The following is a 22,893-nucleotide window of genomic DNA, read 5'->3' on the forward strand; positions in this document are numbered from 1 at the left end:
GCTTTTATGGAGTTATTTTAATTTTAAATAAGATCAAATTTATCTTCTTTCTAGCATTAGAGTTATTTTAATTTTAAATAAGATCAAATTTATCAAGTTTAAAGATTATTTTTTTTACGAATATTAAAGGCTTTTAAGAGATTACAATCATTAATTTTTTGTGAGTATTGGATTTAACTGAATTATAATAGAATAGATTTGAGATCGATTTAAATTTAAAAAATAATATTTCTGATATATTTGGATTGGTTGAATTTTATTTTATTATATAAATAAGTAATTTTTTTATGGCCTATTATAATTTATCATTAATTTTTTTAAATTTAATTTAATTATATTCGTGATAAATTTAAAAAATATCTAATTTTATTATTTAAACTTTATGATTTTAATATAAATCTGTATTAATATAAATATTTGAATTTTTTTATTTGGTAGGTGTTTTAAAAAATAGTCATAGATGGATGGAGATTATAAAATTTTTGTATCAAAATTAATAGAAAAAATTAATTTTATTATTAAAATTTAAATTTTAAAATATAAACGTAAAAAGACATCAATCTTGAGAATTTTTCATTTACTTATTTAAATATTTGCACCAAGGCTTAATAATCTCTTATTTTGAGACTTGAAAAAACAAAAAATAAAAGCGGGAAGCCCAAAATTCGAAAGCATTTCCAGCCAGAAAAGGCGGCACTCTTCTGTGAGACCTCACTTCAATTCCCACCCTAAACTCCACCACCACCGCCATCTGCCATGGAAGACACCATAACTAGAATAATCGCTGACTTGGAAGAGACCCACTGCAACCAAAACCCTCAACCATTTCTCTCTCGCTCAACTCTCGAAGATCTCCAATCCCTCTTAGATGTCAATGACCCTCAACTCCTCGACCAGTTCTTCTTTGATCTCTCCTCTAAATCCATATCTCCTTCCCTTCTTCTTCCACCTCTCACCTCCACCATGGATTCTGGCCCCACCCATCTCTCCCTCATTTCCTCCAAAGTTTACCTCTCTCTCCTTCTCTCTCCTAATTCTCCTGTTTTCACTCTCTTCACCCCTATGTCTTTTCTCACTCTTCTCCGCTCTCTTCGTCGTTACTTCAAGCACCGCCCACCGCCTCCAATGGGGGAAGGCCATTCCTCTGCCTCCGGTTGCGGTGGGGCCCTGGTAAAGAAGAGGAAAGGGCGAGCCTCCAAACAAAACGGGAGGAATAAGGGTGATAATATTGAAGCAAATAGTAATTATGGCCATGGGGAAAGAGAAAGTGAGTTTTTTGATGCGAGACTGTTATTTTTTGTTCTCGAAAAGTTAATTTTAGTTTTAGATTTGATTCATCTAAATAGATTTCCGGATAGCATGAAGTCTTTGATTCACACTGTGGTGGAAATTCCTGCTATGGCTATTGATATCGGAGGTAGTGTGCTAAACTTTAACCAATTGACGGTCTTGTGTTCCAAGATTTTGTCTCAATTATTGAAATCTGACCATGGAGAGGAAGGGGAGACTGCGGCCGAGGTTTTGAAGTCGTTAGCGCCCTTGATTTTGGCTCCCAAGTCGCCAGCTAGGAGCTTTGCTTTGGGTTTTGTGAAGCATTTAATGACTGGGAAAGCTAAAAAGAACGAGGGAGTTAAAAGAGCTCTTGTACATTTGCCACGCTATCTGGCACAGAAGGCACCGGAGAAAGCGGAGCCTAGAGTGCTGATTGTGGAGGCGATAACTGAAATTGTTAGAGCAATGGAGTTAACCGATCAAATTGAGTTTGCAGAGTATGCTATCAAAATGACACAGGGGAAAGCTAATCTCAGGCTCATGGGCGTCGATTTGACTTTGAATTTAATGATGTTTTTAAAAGACCCATTTGGTGTGTACTTGGATTGTGAAGTGAAGGACTTGTGGGGTTTTCATTGCTTGGAGGCGTTGATTCAGCGTTGCTCAGACTCAAGTGCTGGCATTAGAACTCGTGCATTGTCAAATTTGGCGCAGTTGGTAGGGTTCTTGTCAAGTGATGATAAGAATTGTGCGGTTTTGAAGGAAATAATGGGACTGGGAGAAGGGGGCACTAAAAGAATGGAAGGTGGGATAAATGATATGTTGAGGAAAAGATGTATGGATGAGAAGGCAAATGTTAGGAGGGCTGCACTTGTTTTAGTTACTAAGTTGACAGCTCTTATGGATGCCAACTTTGATGGTGTTGTGCTCAAGATTATGGGAATGGCTTGTTCAGATCCGCTAGTGAGCATTCGTAAAGCTGCAATATCAGCCCTTTCAGAGGTTAGCTCACTCTGGCTCTTCACTTAATATGCCGTGATGTATTTAGGCTCTTGATTACCACTAGGAGAGGCATTTGATAATTGATATATGTTGCTCTATTGTTTAGTAGTATCTTCTACATCATACGCTACTAAACTCTTTCCTCTGTGTGTGTGTGTGACACTATAAGCTGAAGGCATACGTATTTTAATTGAGTTGCAGGCATTGAGAATATTTTCAGACGAAATTGTGACAATTGAATGGCTACATTCTGTTCCACGGTTAATAACTGATAATGAACCTAGTATTCAAGAAGAATGTGAGAACTTGTTCCTGGAACTGGTTCTGGATCGCATCTCAAGAGCAGGATCTGTTGAGACACCAGACAGTGATTCCACTTTCTCTCATTCAAACATGAGAGCAAAAGGTTTCCAAAGGGAAATTGAGACCTTATTTCCTGAAGGTGTATTGGTTCTTTTGAAAGAGGTCTGCAATGGAGAGGTGATACCTTGGGTGAGGAAAATCTGCTCAAACCTAGGTAAAAAGAAACGATTAAAACCCAAATTAGCTACTGCCCTACAGAATATCATAAAGACTTCCGAGTCTCTTTGGTTGAGTCATTCCAAACCAATAGAAAAGTGGACAGCCCCCCCTGGTACTTGGTTTCTTCTATCAGAGGTGTCAGCCTACCTTTCAAAAGCTGTTGGGTGGGAGTTTCTCTGTCATCATTGGCAGCTCCTTGACAAGTTTGGGACAGCATCTGGTGTAGAAAATATGTATGAACATGAAGAGGGTTCAGAATCAAATTCTGTTGCATGGGCTGGGGATCGTGTTTTCCTCCTGCAAACAATCTCTAATGTCTCTGTAGAGCTGCCACCTGAATCAGCTGCGGATTTGGCTCATAACTTACTTAAAAGAATTGAAGAATTCAACATGCATTCGACAGAGGTAATTATAGCATGTTTGTCGGGATCTTAAATAGTAGCAACTCTTCTTTTGATTCCTTCTGCTGATTGCCTTATTGGATAATACACTTGCTGTTATTAGATGGTGTAATAGCAATGGACTCTACTATTTGCTTAAATTGCATTTGCCAAGTTTATTTGATCTTCATAGGGCTTCCCGTTCTACTCATTTTGGTAGTGGTTAAAATTTTCAATAGATTTAGGAATCCAAAGTGCACAAGTTTCAAACATTTTTTATGTTTCATAATATTGTATTTTTGTTCTTGGAACGTATGTCAAATGGGGCTCTAATGTGATGCTTCATAATCTCGACGGCGCTTTTGCTTTGATCTAAGGAAACAATTTTCTTTCTTCCTTTTTACCAACTGAAACATGTTTGCTTTGAATTTCAGTCAGAATAGTTTAGTCACCCAGGATAAGACTTGGTGAAGTTCTTTCCAGTAAAGGGTGAGCGCAATAAATCAGCTTTGGTGAATTTTTGATACTAAATAGTGCCAGTGACATAAGGAAGTCAGTGCAAGCTATTGGTTTATATCCATTTCCTTCATTTGGTGTATTTGCTGGCAGGTTAGTGCTCATGTTAAGGCTCTCAGAACATTATGCAAAAGGAAGGCTTTGAACCCTGATGAAGCTGATGCACTTGTCATAAAATGGGTACGTCAAGTTCTCTCTAAGGCTTCTAAAATCTTAGAGAAGTACATTTCTGGGGATTTGGCGGCAAATAACAGAAATAGTTTCTTCACACCACCTAGAAGTGAAAGCACAAAAAGCAAGAGAGCAGCTGCTATGTGTCAATTGCAGTCAGAAGCGGTAACTGCAGCTTACACTATTGGATCTTTGGTTACCGTTTGTCCTTCGGCTGATGTCAGTTCTATTGTCCCTATATTACACACCATCATCACTTCAGGAAATTCAGATCCAAAACTGAGTAAATTACCAGGTTCTACAGTAAATATGAAACAGAAAGCCCTCTCTTTGTACATTCATGGATGGTTGACGATGGGGAAGATATGCTTAGCTGATGGGAAACTTGCCAAGAGTTATATTCCTCTGTTTGTGCAGGTCTGCTTCAACAACCATTTCATTAGTTTCATTTGGGAGACTTCTAAGAAACACAATAATGTGCTGCTTGATGTTTATGAAAGAATTTCTATTTGTTGTATGATCGCTGAACATTTTGCAGCTATTAGAATATCATTTTTTTTTTCAAATTGAATTGTTGGCAGCTCTTTTTGCAGATAGTTTCTAAATGCCTTTGTGCCTGATATTGCAGGAGATTGACAAGAGTGATTGTGCAGCTCTTCGCAACAATCTTATAGTTACTATGTCTGATTTTTGTGTTCGCTATACTGCTTTAGTTGATTGGTGAGGCCTGCATGGAACAGACACTATTTTGGATAGACTCTTAAATCGTTAAATCAAAAAGTGCTAATGCTATGGTTGCCATTCTACCTAATCATTTTTTTATGTCAACAGTTACATATCAAAGATCACCAAGTGTCTCTGTGATCCATGTGAACTTGTGAGGAGGCAGACATTTATATTGCTGTCAAGATTGTTGCAGGTTGAAGTCTCACTAGTTTTTATTTTTTATTACGTTTCCCGTGTCAGTAATGGTTATTAATGAGTGGACTATTTTTTCACTTAATTTTATCCTCACCATGCAGAGGGACTATGTGAAGTGGAGAGGAGTTCTCTTCCTCCGATTCCTTTTATCTCTTGTTGATGAGTCAGAAAAGATAAGACAGCTTGCTGATTTCCTCTTTGGGAATATTCTAAAAGGTAATAGGTTTTCACAAATTAGTTTTGCTTGTTATTGATAATGCAAGATGGTGAAATATTTTAAAGTTTTGATTAATGTGTAGAAATTATGTGCAGTCAAAGCACCGCTTCTGGCTTATAACAGTTTTGTGGAAGCCATTTATGTCCTCAATGACTGCAACGCCCATAATGGACATAGTGGATCAAAGAATTCAAGGACAGAAAACCGTATTTTTTCCATAAGGTAGGCCATTAATGTTCTGCTAGTGGATGAAAAATGTAAAAAATATTGAGGTGAAGTTTTATTTCCAGTGATTGTCATTTACAGGGGCAGTGATGAAAATTCACGGTCTAAACGAATGCACATCTATGTTTCTTTGCTGAAACAAATGGCCCCAGAACATCTCCTGGCAACATTTGCGAAGTTGTGTGCTGAGATTCTTGCCTCTGCATCAGATGGCATGCTCAACGTAGAAGATGTCACAGGACAATCGGTTCTACAGGTACTGATCCTTTCACTTCAGGAAAACGTTAAACTGCAATGTCCTATTATTATGCATGTCTATGTGAAAGAGTTTGGTGATGATAGATCAATGTCTCTCTCTCTCTCACATCTGTAATTGTCCTACTAAGCAGGATGCTTTTCAAATTCTTGCCTGCAAAGAGATCCGAATTCCATTTGGCCGTGGATCACAGACTGATTCAGGAGAGATTGAGGAAGAAGGTGGAGACGGTGGAGCCTCTTCAGCAGCTGCCAAAGGAAGGGCTATTACTCAAGCAGTCAGGAAGGGCCTTGTGCAGAACACCATCCCCATCTTTATAGAGCTTAAACGTTTGTTTGAGAGCAAGAACAGTCCCCTCATAGGTTCCCTTATGGAATGTCTTCGGATTCTTCTCAAGGACTACAAGAATGAGATTGATGAAATATTGGTTGCTGATAAGCAACTTCAGAAAGAGCTTATTTATGACATGCAGAAGTATGAATCAACCAAGGCCAAATTAACTGCTGCAGAGGCTGTTGCAACCATGCAAAACGCCAGTGGCTTTCTTTCTCCTGGTGTTCCAAAGACTGTAGGCAGAACCAATGTTAAGGATAAGGTCACTGAAAAGTTGCATAATGATTCAAGAGTTGCTTCAGCAATGGCAGATGCAGCTGCTGCAGCCAGAGCTCGGTCTGTGCTCAGAGAAGTGAAGAAGGGAACACTGACACCACCACTTAGATCCATAAGTGTGCCAAAGCTCAAATCAAACCAAGGTGCAAGTGGTTCCCAAAGTGATCGACCCAGGGATGTATTGGAATCTCTGAGAAGGAGACAATCTTTCAATTCTGATGATGAAAACTGATGTACTTTGATATTTATTTTTATCAAAGCAACACATTTTTGACAAAATTTATGGCCTTAACCCCTCAAAGAAAAGTTCTATGTATGAACATTAGTTGACTGTATAATACCAGTTGTAGATTATTATGTATGCAAGAATAAGTAATGAGTACAACAGTATTATTATTTATTCTGTTTCAGAAAAAGTGACCTTCATGCCAATTTCTTTTACCATGAAGCTTCAATTGAAATTCAAACTATGATTATTTTAAGAAGTAACAGTTTTCCAACTTATTGTAGTTTTTAAAGAAGATATTAAATAATATTTCTTTTGTTTTATAATTTTTATCCAGATATATTAAAATATTTTTTTATAAAATTTTTAATTATATCCATTTTAATAGTATTAAATTTTATTAAATATTAATAAATGTTTTGAATTATTTCTTGAAAATAAAATAAAATTAAATAGAGTTATTATAATATAAAAGGAAACATGGACAATAATTTTAAAATAATTAAAAAAATAAATAAAAATTATTTTAAATTATAATAATTAAATAATATCTATAACTAAAATTATAAAAATTAAGTAATTTAATACAATTAATGTATTATAATATAAAGATGAGTTAATGAAAATAAGTTTAATTAAACTTTTATATTTTTACTTGATAGCTAAGTAAATTAAAATTATTTTTAGCCAACTAAGTATCTAAATTTTATTTTTAATGCCAAATAAATTTTAATCTATTTTTTTTTAATAATAAAATTTATTTTTATAATTTTAAAAATTATTTACTATTCTATATTAATTAGAATCCTAAATTTGTGATATTTTAAATTACAAAAGCTAATATTTTATTGGTAAAAAATAGTATTATATTAAGCAAAGAGTTATTCAGTCTTAAAGATAAAATTTAGAGTTTATTTAATAAAAAAATTGAATTATTGAGTAAAAAAATAAAAATTTAATTCAATTTATTAAGTATTTGAAATGAGAATGCATTAGTTAATTTCATAAAAATTTAGGGAGTTAATATTAATTTACCCAAATCTTTTTTTTTTTATATAATTTATGGCGACCGGTTAAACAGACGTGGCAAGTTTCCATAACCTGACGAACTTGATAGCTAGAGCCTAAGCAAATTCATCGTTGCATTCTCTCTATAAATAGCAAATCCAGACACAACCGTGTGATTTGGGTCTTCTTCTTCTCCGATTCTAAACTCATCCAGTTTCCTTCAAGTTTTAGATGTTTCTGTTTTCAGAATGTTTGAATCTCTATCCATCAGGTAACTCTCTGCTTCCATTCGTTTCACTTTTCCTTGTAATTCTCGCCTGATCTGTTCACTCTTCATTTGTTATTGTCCATTTCAAACTTTATTTTTTTCTCTCGGATTATGAATTCTCTTAGGAATTTCAGTTAGAGCAAAATTTCCCCTTCAAGGCTTCATATTTATTTATTGAGTATTGCCCAGAAAAAGTTGGGGAAGAAAAACTATGGATGGTAACAAAGATGAAGCTTTGAGATGTGTTCGAATTGCCGAAGAAGCAATTGCATCAGGAAATAAAGACCGAGCATTGAAATTTATTAGAATTGCTCAACGTCTGAATCACAATTTGTCTGTTGATGAGGTTTTAGCCGCCTGTGAGAAGCTTGATTCTTCTGGGTCAAATCTATCTTCTCTTGATAGAAAATCTGTTGTCCATGATGATAAGAATAGGACTAGACCAGCTAAAATTGATGGGGGTTTAAATGGAGAGCGGAGTTATACCGAAGAACATGTGGAATTGATTAGGCAGATTAAGAGGAGTAAGGATTACTATGCAATCCTTGGGGTGGAAAAGACATGTTCTGTCGAGGAGATTAGGAAGGCTTATAGGAAATTGTCTTTGAAAGTTCACCCAGATAAGAACAAGGCACCAGGATCCGAGGAAGCTTTCAAAAAGGTCTGCAAAGCGTTCAAGTGCTTGAGCGATGATTCTTCAAGGAGGCAGTATGATCAGACTGGTTTGGTTGATGAATTTGAGTATAATCAGCAGTATAATGTTAGGAGGACGAGGAGAAGGAGAACTGTACATGAGTTTTATGATGATGATGTTGATCCCGATGAAATATTTCGGTCATTTTTTGGTCATACTGACATGTTTAGGGCTCATCATGTTTATAGGAGTAGAGGAACCGGTGATAGACACAGAGAGGAGTTTAATGGAGGAGGGCCTAATCTGCTGCTGCTTCTGCAGATACTGCCTTTCTTGTTGATTTTTCTGCTTGCTTATCTGCCCTTTTCAGAGCCAGATTATTCATTGCATAAGAATTACTCCTATCAAATCCCCAAGACAACTGAGAAACATGGAGTGGAGTTTTTCGTCAAATCAGCAGCTTTTGATGAAAATTTTCCCGTTGGAAGTCCTGCAAGAGCCAGTATTGAGGACAATGTAATTAAGGATTATAGAAACTTGCTTTGGCGTCATTGTCACATAGAACTCCAGAGACGTCACTGGAGTAAGAATATGCCTACTCCTCATTGTGATAAACTACGGAATCTGGAATTAGCATAAAGGTGAGCTGATTTTACCATTTACTTGTAACTTGAAATTATACTAATGTGCGTCTATTTTGTTCCACATCAATTCGTAGTATTATGCACCTTGTCACCTTTCTTGTCTGTATTAGATTATTGCTAATGTTTTCTGTGTATTTTGTGCTTGATTAAGAGCTTTTATTTGGGTGTTGTTTTCTGTTCTGATTTTTATGCAGAACCAAGCTCTTTGATTTTTTTTTTTTTTTTTTGAACTGCGAAGTTTTATGAAGTTGCTTTTCCCTCTTTAAAGCTTGTCCTATAAGTTCTAGCTTGAGCATATTGTAGGAAGCTATTTATGTTGATATCTTTCGTAATTTGATCTCTATCTGTTGGTTAGGTGTTTTACTGGATTACATGTGATTTGTTCTAGTTTTAGTTATCAAAGGCTTCAAATGAACCGGAGTGATTGCAACAATTTGTGGGATTCTAAGTGGATGATATCAATATTTAATGGCATGGTGAAGTTTTGGTATCCGCCTAAGCACTATGCCATTTTAATATGAGACTATCAGAATATCACTTTATTTCAGTCAATTGATTTCTCCACTCTAGAAACTCTCACTGTTATTTCAACTTCGTATTAATGCTGAATCTTGTTCTTTCAATTAAAATAGTATTTATGCCTGAGAAATACAAATCAACATTCTCATGAAGGTGCTCATTTCATCCATAATAAGTTGTATGATGCCAGCTTATTGCCTTACAGTGTACATGTTCTTAATAACCAAGCCTGTCCATGGGCATGTGGATGAATGTGCTGGTGGTGGGAGGGTGGGCATTCAAGTATGCCAGTGTTCAGGTGGGCAGGCAGGCATATAGTCTCCATTTGAAACTTGATTGACAACATCAAATATAAGAATGGTCTGGAAAATCTTATAATTTAGGCATCAATCCATGTGATGATCTCAATTTAGCTCTTAAATTTTATCTGCCAATTCTTGCAACCAACCAACTATTAAACTCTAGTTTGCATTTGCATATATATAATCATCTGCTTCAGCTCAATCATTTGATGAAGAATCCAGATCAGATTTATCGGCTGCATGATATGACATGGTCAATCTTTTGTGTTAGTACACTGCAGTCTATAAGATTATGAACCATTTGTGTTTGAATGTGCCTTTTGCTGTATGTTCATCTGGTCTATATGTTTTGAGTAGGGAATGTGCTGGAGATGGGAAAGCTTTTACACAGAAGTTCGTTGATGAGCCTAGTCAGGAGCTCTCGATTTGTCTACAAACCAGATGGTTCAAATGGAGTTCCGTGGATGTGATGTGCATTTGCTGCCTTCATCAAAGGGGACATTTGGCCTTGCAGCGTATGTAAATGCAATTCTACTCCAGGCTTGCAGCAAGAAGGGATTTCAACACCCTCATCATGCCACAAGCTTTTTTGACACCAATAAATAGGTAGAGTATGTGATTTATGAATGGCTTGTTTAAGGTGTGCCTTGGAGGGTGAGGATTTGATGAATTTATTTTTGCAAAAAAAAAAATTGAAGTTTTTTCTTGGTTTGAAAGAATCAATTCCTTACCATAGATCTTCACGTATCTAGTACGTTTTAACTTTGGTAGAAAGTTTTTGTAGTTATAAACACCAGAGTCTTAGTTGCAAAGATCTGTTAATTAGTTGAGAAGCGTCGCCTTTATGCGAAATTCTACTGGTTTTCTGCACCCATCTTTGATTGATTATTAATAATAACTTGATACACTATGAAATAGGCTATTAGCTCTGTGGCCTTGATTTTGTATCCTTTGGGTGGGGTTGCTATATAAAAATTGGGTTGTGTAGAGGAAAGCCACCAGATTTTGGGTTGCCTATCTCCACAAAGCATTGCAATATTTCACAAGGATCAGAATTGTCATTTTCCTAATAGATTTGTTGTTATTCATATCATGGTTATGGAGCTCTTTTGTCTCTTTCGACAGTGACATTAAATAATAATTAAATATATGAAACAAAATGACCCAATTGCATAAAGCGATTTTACATTTTTAAGCTTTGAGGAATAATGTAAATAGCCTTTCCCCTCTCTGCCAAAAAACTGTTTTCGTGGCTGCAAAAATATGAATATGATCACTTGTCACAAATATATTATAGTAAAATATATATATATATATATAAAACTTTGATGGGTTTTTAGTTTTTAATTTTTTTACTTTTATGAGTGAATGCTAGTCCAGTTAAATTATTAAAAATTGATTATAAAAATCCGTAATGAGTATATGAAGCGTGTTGGTATTAGAAGTTTATCTTTTTTGGTAAAATGCAATTTGTTAATCGTTTCCTACCAATGTAGTTATCATTTATGAAAACAGAATTGCATTTGTGATGAGAATAGCAATCGCATCCCACAATTTTGTAGTTGCCAACTTTTAAAAAATAATTTATATGTGAAAAATACTTTTAATAATAAGCATATTTATTTTTTATTATTTTACTATAATATTTAAAAATAAAAGATACTAATAAATTTAAATATATAAAGTTTAGTAATATTAATGTAATTTTTAAAATATAGAAGGAATTTTCTCATCATTTAAAAAATAATAATAATGTTCTTTCAAACCAAAAAAATGTTCAGTTATAATTTTTTTGAGTTGTTGAAGGTTAAAATGTTTTTTTTTTTTAAATGTATGAAATAACCGAAACCAGAGTTTCAAGTAAGAAAAAAAGTTAAAAATGTCATTCAATAATAAAATTATTCATATAATTAGACGACTTGAGAATCAACTTTTTCAAAATGGAACATTACTTTAAAGTATGAGTGCACGCCAGTTTCTGGGTCAGCGAGTGAGCAACAGCAACTAGTTGCGTAGTCGCTTTCCATGTGTTGAAAAACTGTCCGCTTCTGATCACTTCCTCACTTACACCTGCCCCAATCAACTCTTTTCTACTCCATGCATCACATAATACACGCATGAATACCCTGCGTATACGCCCCCACATGCTCGCATGCCAGGGTTGAATAAAAACCACAATATGACCTCACAGGATAAGCCGACACTCCTGCTCCTCTGACTCCGGCGGAGAGAGATAGCAGCCATGGACCGACTCTACTCCGCCAGCCATCGGATCTGAAGTTTGCACGCATTCATTAGAAGACCACATTGGGCAAAAATGATATCAATGGCAATTTTGTCATTTCATTAAAAAAATACAGATATTTCATCTTCAACTTCCCACTTTTCATGGCAGTTACACTTCTCACAACTTTCAATTACCATAACGCCCTCGAACTAAAATTCTAAATACAAAAATACCATCCCGTTTTTATGCGAGAAAAATCTACGTACATACTGTACCGTATACAACAAAGGAAATTTATTTTTATAAACATAAAAATACTAGGCTAGATCCATGCAACTTAAGCGCCGGAATCATCATCGCCGCCGAAGATGGACATGCGATTATAAAGCAAAAACAAGATCAGAACCAGAAAAAGAGCAACGCCGAAAGGTGAGCCACTGACTCGGTGAATGGTGTCAGGTTCGCCGGTAGAGAAGATAGCGGAGACAAATGAGCCGCGATCGGAGGAGAGGAACTGGATGGTCAGGAGAAGGATAATGGGGAGGAGGAGGAGACCTACGGGGCTTAAGAGCTCGGTAATGGCTTCAGTAATGGCCTCGCCTTGGTCCCCTAAGAGGAAGGGAGCAAGCACCACCGTGCACACTACTACTGCTATTATGATTCCATGGGGTGTACCTCCGTGAGCTCTGTCTTGCATCATTTTGGGGGAATTGTGATTTTTCTAAGTAGCGAATCGGAAATGGGGCTGTGAACTGTGAACGCTGAACTGGTCTTAAAGTAGCTGCTGGGACGCGGTAGAGCTGCCTCTTGTTTATTTAATTTATCTTGAATAAAATATATTTACGCATTATTAAGCGTGACCAAACGTTGCCGTTTCAATTCTTTTATATGAAGCATTGACCACTTGAATGATGCTAAAAGATCAAATCAACTTAGTGTTTCATAATTTTGGTTATACATTTCTAATTTAATTATTGACGATAAAAATTTATATTTATTATTTTGAAAGATAAGAAATATATAAAATTTCAGATACAAATTTTAAAATAAACTAAATATGATTATTATGCATAAGGGTTACTATTTCCGTTCTACCATAATTGTTGTTTTAAAAAAAATTATATTATTTGTTATTTTGAGAATTACAAACTAACATTAATTTTTATTTTTTTATATATATTTTTACTAGTTTTTAAGTCATATAATATTAATATGTAAACAAATTATTATCTATTTTAGATAAATTATTATAATTTTTTTTTATAAATTAAGGTTATTAATTATTTTATTGATTTGGGTGAATAATGGGAGTAGTAATATTGAAAAAATTTTAAATTTAGGTGTCATATGATTAAAATATAATATTTAACTTGATTGATATTATAATGGATAAATAAAATATGGTGGATTCCAATTAACTAAAAAAAAGAGATTTTGACTTGTTTTCAAATAAATAATTTATTGATTTCAATTTGACCACAAAAAATTTATTTAAATATATTAATTAAAATTTAAAAATCTAATTTAACATGTTCTAGAGTTAAAATTTTCAAAATATTTTAACAATTTTTCAAATGATTTTTAATATTATATAAAATTATTACTATTACTATTTTCATAGTAATCCACAAGCATCAGTGGAGGAAAGGCCAGAAGCTCGACCATGGGCTCAGCATTTATAGGCTCAAGCCTGTCTCACACTGCAACCTGCAGAAACCCATAGAATTTCTCGATGGTTCGTTCAATAGGCCGAATTCTTGGCCCATGATATTGATTTCTGTAAGCCCAAATAGAAAAGGTTGGAATTTTTTTTTAAAATAAAATTTATTGGTTGGGAAGGAATCAACAAGAAACATTATCCTATTCCTGGTTAAATTATTATATGATATTTGCAGCTGGGTGTTAATCCAACACTCGTGGGGAAGAACTCATATGTAGCAAAGCAATCTTTTCTCCATTGCTGGATTGATGAGATGGCTGCATGTGAATATGATCCAATGCATAATACTTGCTCGTGACAGACAAGGTTGCAATCCATCCATCAATAGTAGGGTCACACCACCAGATACCCAATCATAACCCTTCAATAATTTCTTAAAACCCTTTGATTTATTATCAGAATCACAAACCTATTGATGTCAGTCATATTAAAATCGTTTTCAAATTGCAACATATCTATATAGATTCAAGAAAAGGGTTTTCTTGGGAATGTTGGGACAGTTACAGTATGATTTGTAAGTGTCTTAGCACTGTGAGTCTTGTGAAGGGTATTTGATTTATCTCTCCTTTATGAGTTAACTATTTGATGATAATTATATTAAAATTGAATTAAATAGGTTATGAGTTCAACTCATCCAATTCCGATGCATTTGGGTTCTTGGCTCTGCTGCTAGTTTAGGTAGTGTCATTTTCATGACAACCTCAAGATTGCTAGCATCATTTGCCAACTTCACACAAAACAAAAATACTATTGAACTGGAAAATTCCTTGCTTTCACTGGTTCAGCTTCAGCAGACCCCCATGGATTCAGAACATAATCACAGCCTGAATTTAGTAATAAAAGCGTTGCACTCATTTCTACTGGATAACAGTCAGTTTGATCACAATTTTTTCTTTACTTCTCACAAAGAGATAAATAAATTTGCAATCAATTCAATAAGATTAGCCCTAATGAGTAAGGAAAAAATATTTTAATATATTTTACAAAAAGCCGAAATACTGATTAATAAATTTTTTATTACCTTATCAATCCGATAGTAATTTTCGTAAGAGGTGAGTAAAAGAAAAGGGGAAGAATTGAAATAACCACTGAAAGGACATGGTGGTAAATTCCAAAGTGTATTCATATGGGGAAGCTTCTGCTGTCAAGTCAGAATAGTTTCCATAATGGGTCTTGGTACATGTGTGTGTTTATGTGTGCCAAAGAATTGCAAAAATAAATACAATTTTCTGTGCTTTTGATGCTTTACAATAGTGCTCATGATTTTCTGATCATTCCACTGTCCTCCCTGACCTGGCTCATCTGCTTCTGAACCACCTTTGAAAAGGGAATTTATTTTAATTAATATTGCCATTTAGTATTTTTATAATTTGGATTAGATTAATGGGTGCTTTAAAAAACCACATGATTCAATGATAATGCAAGTCCAGCTATATATTTTTCTCATAATCATAGTGAAAAGCAGCAAGAACAAGAATCTTTTAAGTTTTAATATACCCATGAGTTTTAACAAGTGCTTATGGAGTTGTTTCCACCATTACAGAGTTTTAAATTCATTTTGATTAGAGAAATCAAGCATGATAATTAGCAACTAGGCCTTGATAAATTCAATATAATCCAAAATAACATATTTGTTATAATAATAGTATAATATAATTTAATTATGAATTCTATAGTTTACGATTCCAACCATAAAAAAGATGTAGTTAAAATTCAAACCGCATATTTAACAACAGCAAAATTTAACACAGATAAATCTTAAAAGTATTTGGTTTTCCTATTAAGGCAATAATTGTGAAGAATATTTAGTGTCTCTCTTTCTCCTAAAAGGTAAAGGTTAACTAAAGCAAGAAAAGAGAAAAAGAAAGAAAAGAACTTGGAAGTGATATTGATGAAGGGCATGTGAAGATAAAACAGCAAACTTTGTTTTCTTTTTCCTTCTTTCCCTCTCTGAATGGGAAGCAACGGTCAATCTTTTGTCCTTTAGCAGGTGCTGAGAAATTGAGGGACCAAGGATGTTTGGAATTTGGCTACTACAGTCACGAGAAATTTTTCTAAACCTTCAATTTTCTGCCAACAACTTATATATCTCTTTCTTCTCTCTCTCTCTCTTATCCTCCATGGTTTGTTTCTCTTTTTCTTCAAGAAAAATTGTACAGGTCTAAAAGCTCCATGGCTTCTAGTTCTTCCTTTTCTTGCTCACCTTTATCTCATGATTATGAGAAACCTGACCTTGAATCCATAGAAGCACTTGTACTTGCAATAAATGGATACTTTCTTGAGTTCTTAGCGGATGCTAGATTATGGAATGCTTTGAAATCCCAGTGCATTTCCAAGCTAAATATTAGAAAGCAGGAGTTTTTTGAATTCTCTGAACATTCAGTCCTCTCAAATCTTTACTGGGGCATTCAAAACGTTGAAGCTGCAATACAGGCAAATTGCACAGAAGAGAAAACTGCTCGGTTAATGAACTCAGAAAGAATGCTTCAGGCCCCAGCATTGCTCGATGAACATGGAGTTACAGCTGGAATTCAAAACCATTATTTGGTTTGCTGTTCATATTTTTACCTCTCAGCAGTTAGGAAGCTCCAAAATGATGAGTGGCAGGTTGCCCTGCATTTTCTGCAAGCAATTTTAGTCTCTCCAAGACTTGTTCGAACCGAACTTGCGCCAGAACTTTGTTCAACTCTATTTCCTTCAAGCATTGATTTGGAAATGGAGATCATGGGCGGGAAGAATGATAAAGAATCTGTCACAAATTTTCTTAATGAGGTCAATATCAATGATGCAATCAGGAAGATTACAAGGAGATATAAACACTGGCTAATGTATTATCAGATCATGTTACATGGAGCAACTCAGTGGCACTGCAGTAGCAGAAGTACTTCATCCTATAATGGCGAATTGCAGCGTTTTCGGTAAGTTCTCTCAACTGCCATCATATGTAATGCACAAAGAACTCCAGTGACTGTAGATTGAGATATGATCATAAAGACATGATCATCATTTGATTAGTTTGTCTTCATTTATTGTTTTTGGTTGTAGAAATACCATTCAATTTCTCTATTCATTTAGAAACTATAACAATTTTAATGCCCTTGAAACTTCCATAATCGTTGGCTTATCATGACAGGCAAGTGACCAAGAACTGTAACTCCTCAAATTCAATTGAGGAAGGACACTTCTTGCAAAAATACAAGGTAAGCCCAAAACTTATGTAAAATATTATTCAGACTATGTGCAAATACAGATATTCTCTTATGTGAAAATTGGTTAGCTCTGAATTTTTTTTTAAATAACATATTTAATGCAGGATGAGAAAGTGCATCCACTTGATCCTCAAGAATATACAGCTGATAATAATGACCAACCTAAGACATGCATGAAAATTGAAGAACCTAATGATGATAACAAATCTATTCATTTGGAGCATGTTGCAAAGTTAAAAATTGACACTCAAAAGTCCACAAGCATCAAATACCTCCAGGAAGTATTATTGGAATCCCAATCAGATACACCAACGTCTGCAAATTCAAGCTGCAGTTATTACCTGGAAGAAGATGATGTGGAGGTAATGGTTTGAAACAAAACATAAGCATTTTTTTTTGGGGGAGAGTTATAGCTTTTGAATTGTCACTTACCCTTTTGCCCATCAGGTAAATTTCGATGGAAGTACAAGCTCAATAAGAACTACAGGTGAAGATGATCTGCAGGCAGAAGTTTGTGAACAGTTATGTTCAGAATTACAATTACAGGGCATTTTTACGTATTACACAGGAATAACTATAGAGAGTTTAAAATTGAAACTATGGTTTTATTTCTGTACAGGACACCACAGGCTTCTTGCTTCACATTAGACCAAACATGCACAATGATGGTTTTTCCACATGCTTCTCAACAAAAAGTGCAGGAAGTTGATCCAGTAAATATTAGTAGATTCTCTTCTGGCAGATTCCCAAGTTCTACCAGTGATTTTGATTCATCCATATTGGAACTTAGAAATAGAAAGTCAGGCACCCACCGGGATTCCAATGTTGAGAACAATTCAGCTCGGAGGCTATCATGGATACACAAAAACCAAGTGACTGATCAAGTAGCAACTGCAACACTGCAGAATATTAGGCTTGTGCAGAGTGATGACCACAGCCAAATTAACTTGAATGGATTTTGTCAGCTTTCAGGAAAGGATTCCAACAATGAGTTATTGGCAATATTTGAAAAAGCTGTTTCAAGGCTATGCTTCCCAGAAGGATTAGCTAAATGTGAAGAAGAATATGCTATAGAAGTTACAGCAATTTATGAAATGTTAGATAGCAAAAAAGGAATGAAATATACAATTTTAAAGGATGTTATACTGGATCAGCTGCTAACTGCTATATCAACTTCTAAAGAGGAAAATGTCATTAGGGCATCAATATCTATTCTTACAACTATTGCATCACTAAACAAGTCAGCTATAGAAGATATCAAGAAGAAGGGTTTGAGGCTATGTGATTTGGCAACAGCTCTAAAGCAAAATGTGCATGAGGCAGCTATTCTTATCTACCTGATAAATCCACCACCATTAGAAATAAAGACATTAGAACTTCTGCCAGAATTAATGGAGATTGTGCGCATTTCAAATAGCTACAAAGTAAAACCAGCTTCGGAACTGTTGACACCTCCTGCAGCATCATTGATGATTATTGAAATACTAGTAACTGCATTTGACTGTGCTACTAATAACATGCACTTGGCCGCAATCAACTCTCCCCGAATTCTTAGTAGGATCCTAGATGTTGCTAGAGAGAATAATTTGGAAGAGTGCATCTCTATGGCCAACATTTTGATAAAATGCATGCAGTTTGATGGACAATGCAGAAAACACATATCAAAACTTACTCCTGTGGCTCCATTTAAGCGTCTCTTACAAAGTAATGCAAAGCGTGCCAAGTTCACAGCTCTTCAGTTTTTCCATGAAATCCTTTGTATGCCAAGGTATGATTAACCGCAATTTGGTTCTCAAAATTTTCCAATCAGTATATGCATTATAATGTGAACTAGGATTTTGTCACCTGCATTTCTCCAGTAGTACAGTACAAAAAAAAAGGCACAGCACATGGTCATTACATAGAGCAAGGCATCTCATTTATCTCCAAGCAGAATAGAAGGAAAAATTAATAATAAATCAGAACTGGCCTTCAACATCATTTTTTTCCCACATTTTTGTCAGGTCATCAGCCATTAGCCTGTTGCAGCTGATACGTAAAGAAGGAAGTGATGAGATTATGAACTTGTTGTTGCAGTGTGTCCAACAACTTCAACCTAATTACCAACTTCTGGCTGCAAATTTGTTACTGCAACTAGATGTTCTGGTTAGTACTGCGACTTGGGAGCTAAAATCTCACATGATACTTTATTTATCGATCTCACATGCTTTATCCCTCAAAAAGTTTGGTTCTTTATATATTGAATTAGTTAATTATAACCGTATTTCAATTACCACATGGTATGATTGAACTGGTTAGATATTGAACATATGCAGGAACATTCATCTGGTAGAAATATGTTCATGGAAGAGGCCATGCAAATCATCCTCAAGTCAGTAGAATCCGAAGAAAACTCTACTTTGCAGCAACTATCTACTTTCATTCTGGCAAACGTTGGAGGAACTTATACTTGGGCAGGGGAACCATACACTGTGGCGTTGCTGGTGAAAAAGGCAGGTGTGACTTCCTTGCATCATCGGAATATGATGAAAAATTTTGACTGGTCAGACCAAAGCCTGCAGGTAAGTTGTAAGAAACAAATGAACAAATGAATCCAATCAATGTGTTTCTCCCAAGAGTAATAGAGAGGTTCATGAAATGCAGGATGCAGGAATTGACTCATGGTGTAGCAAGATTGCAAAGGGCATCTTTGGTATTGGGAAACCTGTCTTCCTTGCTTTAGATAAAGGGATAAGAAGTAAGATCAAGAGGGTCTCTCGGAATTCTCTTACTGCCATTACATGGATTGGATGTGAAATTTCCAAGTATCCAAACAGCCTAAGAAATTCTGCATGTGAAATACTGCTTAATGGGATAGAGCAATTTCTCCACCCAGGAGCAGCACTTGAAGAAAGACTTCTAGCCTGCCTGTGCATTTATAACTACACTTCAGGCAAAGGTAATCCCCTTACTGAATAACAACTGTCAGCTACCTTACAGAGAATCACGCCAATAAAAGATAGATTGTCAGTGGAAAATACCCAAGAACACAAACATAAACATATTCCCTCTGTTCCAAAGAATTCGATTCAATTGATTTCTTTTCTAGCAATTTTTTTATTTGGAACGAAAGAATTCAATTGTGCTTCCATTAAGATGCATGTTCTTTGTGTAGGGATGCAGAGACTAATCCATTTCTCAGAAGGAGTAAGGGAGTCCCTACGACGTTTTTCAAGTGTAACATGGATGGCTGAGGAACTACATAGAGTAGCAGACTTTTATTTGCCCAACAAATCTGTTAGTATTCTGAAAAATTAATGTTTTCCACAGAACCCAATTATGTCATATGCTTATGTTGTCTAATACAACTTCTTATAATGGCAAGAACAGCGTATATCTTGTGTACATACACAAATTTTAGAGGCAAAGCACAACACCAGTGGATCAGTAACTGCTCTTATCTACTACAGGGGACTGCTTTACAGTGGCTATTCTGATGGTTCTATTAAGGTATGTGCTACTGTTATATTTTGAAGTTGGATTCATGCTTCTTGCAAAGATTAAAAAAAAAAAAAAAACAAAGAAGAACTAACTTGTGTGCTAATGAATTAAAACAGGTGTGGGACATCAAGCAGCAGTCAGCCACTCTAGTATGGGACCTGAAAGAGCACAAAAAGGCAGTGACATGTTTTTCACTCTTTGAACCTGGGGAAAGCCTTCTAAGTGGATCTTCTGATAAGACAATAAGGGTATTTGCAAAACATATATGGCATTCAACTATTGATCTACCTAGCAGGAAATGTAAATCATCCATTTTCTAAACCATGCCTTAATCCTGCAGGTTTGGCAAATGGTAAATGGAAAATTGGAATGCATTGAAGTTATAGGAGTTAAAGAATCAATTCAAAAGATGGAAACATATGGCCAAATGATTTTTGTTATCACCCAAAGCCATGGGATGAAGGTAGTTTCATTGATTTTTTGACACATACAAATATGTTAGTTTGCTGATTTGTGCATAGACAAAATACATCTACAATGCCCTTGATTTAACTGTAGGATTTGTTATTTTTCAGGTTTTTGATTCATCCAGAATAGTAAGAGAGATAGGCAAGAAAAAGAAGGTGAAATGCATGAGTGCAATCCAGGGAAAGCTTTACGTAGGCTGCATGGATTCAAGCATACAGGTTGGTTGGATCTCGTACAAACTGGAAACAAAAGCGTGGTGATTACAGAAAATTAATGGATAAATGGAAAAAGTGAATGAATTATATGTAAATTATGCAAGAGATTTGAAAATTTTACATCTCAGTGTGACACTTTTCATTGCAGTACATTGTAAATGACACATTTCTTTTTCAGGAATTAACCATTGCAAACAATAGGGAGAGAGAGATCAAGCCACCAATACAGAGTTGGATGATGCAAAACAAACCCATCAATTCTATTGCTCTGCACAAAGATTGGCTTTACAGTGCAAGTTCAATCGTGGAGGGTTCAAAAGTTAAGGTAAGAACTAAAGAACCTTAAATGTGAATCTAATACAATACAAGCAAAAGCCTCCGGTGATTGGAAGAACGTTGCAGGAATGGAGAACACATTGCAAGCCGCAAATGTCAATAGTAACAGGGAAAGGCAGAAATATATTAGCAATGGAAGTAGTAGAAGACTTTCTATACTTGAATTGCAGCTCATCAACTAGCACTCTTCAGGTATTGAGTTTTCCCTCTTTCTCTCATGAAAAAACTAGGGGCGCAAAATGAACCAACTTATTCGAGGTTTGACCCCACAAAGTTGGACATCTAAACAAGTCAAGCTAAAGTTTAGATTTTAGGCTTGTTTAGTACACAATCCAAACTTAAATTCTACTGCATTCGGCTTGTTAAGCCTGTCTTATTTTTTTTTTAAGTTCATAAATATTCAAGAACTTAGTTTTTATAAATTTACGGGTTAACCATATATATATATACTTATTTAATTAATTTAATTTTAAATTTATTAATTTTAAATTAAAATTTATTATAGTTATAAATAAATTAAAGTATTTGATATTAAATTCGATAAAAATTCGATTAATTTTTAATACATTTACTAAACGAACTAAATTTAAACGTGTTAATATTCAATTTGAATTTTTTAAAAAAATTTTATCAAATCAAACTTTTAACTTCTCAAACTTCAGTTCATTTACACCCAAGAAAAACTATAGCCGGTCAAATCTTGCCCTAAGCAGCTATCTTGGGTTGCAACAAATGCCAAGTAATTTTCAAATTTTCACTATGAACATTACCCGTGAAATCAGATATGGCTGAGAGGGACACAGCAGAATGTGGGAAGGATATCCGCAGGCAGCAGAATTACAAGCCTCCTCACTGCCAACGACATTGTTATCTGTGGTACAGAGAAAGGATTAATCAAGGTTTGTTCATAATTTAAAATTACCATGTAATAAGCTGCTTCTGCTTTTGTTCATTCATTTCAATGGCTGTTATTCTTTGTTTCAGGGATGGATACCACTGTAAAGGCAGAAGTTTCATGTGAAGTGGGCTTGAATTTCCAGTAATGGTGTTTGGTGTGAGATTTAAATTTCATGTAAATATATAGCCAATATCATATGTTTTTGCAAAAATATAGTTTTGTTATTTGTATATTATAGTTCAATAACAAACCTGGTGGTTAATAAATTTATAGTCCTCCCAGCTTTTTTTTCCTTTAATTGATCAATATTTTCAGATTAATTTATGAGTATTATTGCTAAATTTACTCTTCAAATAATTTAAGGGCATTTTTTTATATTCCATGATTCACTCAATATTTTTAAGAATAATTCGAACATATTTTGCAATAATATTAAATTTTATTTAATAAGGGAATGATTGCTTTCATACTTATCAACTGAAACAAGTTAACCCATTAATTTTAATTTTAATTAAATATAATTTTTTATATTATTCCATATTTTCTATCTTTTTATATTTTGTGGAGAAGAAGGATGAACAAAAAATATTTATTAATGAATAATGATATAATCATCCATTTTTAATATTTACTTACTGATTGGTTATA

The 22,893-nt window shown here is 34.7% G+C and overlaps 4 protein-coding genes across 5 annotated transcripts; 3 read left to right on the top strand and 1 right to left on the bottom strand.

The window, feature by feature from the left end:
- The first annotated feature begins 589 nt into the window (after positions 1 to 589).
- On the top strand, positions 590 to 6,567 carry LOC110610423 (condensin-2 complex subunit D3). Its single transcript, XM_021750337.2, has 9 exons — positions 590 to 2,274; positions 2,476 to 3,201; positions 3,786 to 4,280; positions 4,492 to 4,583; positions 4,695 to 4,782; positions 4,886 to 5,000; positions 5,097 to 5,223; positions 5,308 to 5,482; positions 5,616 to 6,567. Exons 1-9 carry the CDS (start codon positions 757 to 759, stop codon positions 6,321 to 6,323), a joined length of 4,044 nt encoding a protein of 1,347 aa, XP_021606029.1. The 5' UTR covers positions 590 to 756; the 3' UTR covers positions 6,324 to 6,567.
- An 839-nt stretch (positions 6,568 to 7,406) lies between these two features.
- LOC110612312 (chaperone protein dnaJ 49) lies at positions 7,407 to 10,641 on the top strand. 2 transcript variants are annotated; one of them, XM_021753066.2, is made up of 3 exons: positions 7,407 to 7,596; positions 7,783 to 8,868; positions 10,050 to 10,641. In XM_021753066.2, exons 1-2 carry the CDS (start codon positions 7,574 to 7,576, stop codon positions 8,864 to 8,866), a joined length of 1,107 nt encoding a protein of 368 aa, XP_021608758.1. In that variant the 5' UTR covers positions 7,407 to 7,573; the 3' UTR covers positions 8,867 to 8,868; positions 10,050 to 10,641. The 2 variants fall into 2 exon arrangements, with proteins under 2 accessions (XP_021608758.1, XP_021608759.1); XM_021753067.2 differs by having other exon boundaries at positions 7,409 to 7,596; positions 7,719 to 8,868.
- Positions 10,642 to 12,010: 1,369 nt separating this feature from the next.
- On the bottom strand, positions 12,011 to 12,725 carry LOC122723195. Its single transcript, XM_043954669.1, has one exon. The coding sequence runs from the start codon at positions 12,617 to 12,619 to the stop codon at positions 12,257 to 12,259; it is 363 nt and encodes a 120-aa protein (XP_043810604.1). The 5' UTR covers positions 12,620 to 12,725; the 3' UTR covers positions 12,011 to 12,256.
- A 2,864-nt stretch (positions 12,726 to 15,589) lies between these two features.
- On the top strand, positions 15,590 to 22,543 carry LOC110612309 (putative E3 ubiquitin-protein ligase LIN-1). Its single transcript, XM_021753063.2, has 17 exons — positions 15,590 to 16,557; positions 16,773 to 16,839; positions 16,953 to 17,210; positions 17,296 to 17,369; positions 17,468 to 18,616; positions 18,852 to 18,993; positions 19,164 to 19,409; positions 19,492 to 19,786; positions 20,003 to 20,124; positions 20,218 to 20,337; positions 20,445 to 20,576; positions 20,669 to 20,791; positions 20,904 to 21,014; positions 21,190 to 21,336; positions 21,414 to 21,539; positions 22,130 to 22,246; positions 22,332 to 22,543. The coding sequence occupies exons 1-17, from the start codon at positions 15,812 to 15,814 to the stop codon at positions 22,347 to 22,349; spliced, it is 3,993 nt and encodes a 1,330-aa protein (XP_021608755.1). The 5' UTR covers positions 15,590 to 15,811; the 3' UTR covers positions 22,350 to 22,543.
- The last annotated feature ends 350 nt before the right edge of the window (positions 22,544 to 22,893 follow it).

This window comes from Manihot esculenta, chromosome 3 (genome assembly GCF_001659605.2).
Source record: "Manihot esculenta cultivar AM560-2 chromosome 3, M.esculenta_v8, whole genome shotgun sequence".
Lineage (NCBI taxonomy): Eukaryota > Viridiplantae > Streptophyta > Magnoliopsida > Malpighiales > Euphorbiaceae > Manihot > Manihot esculenta.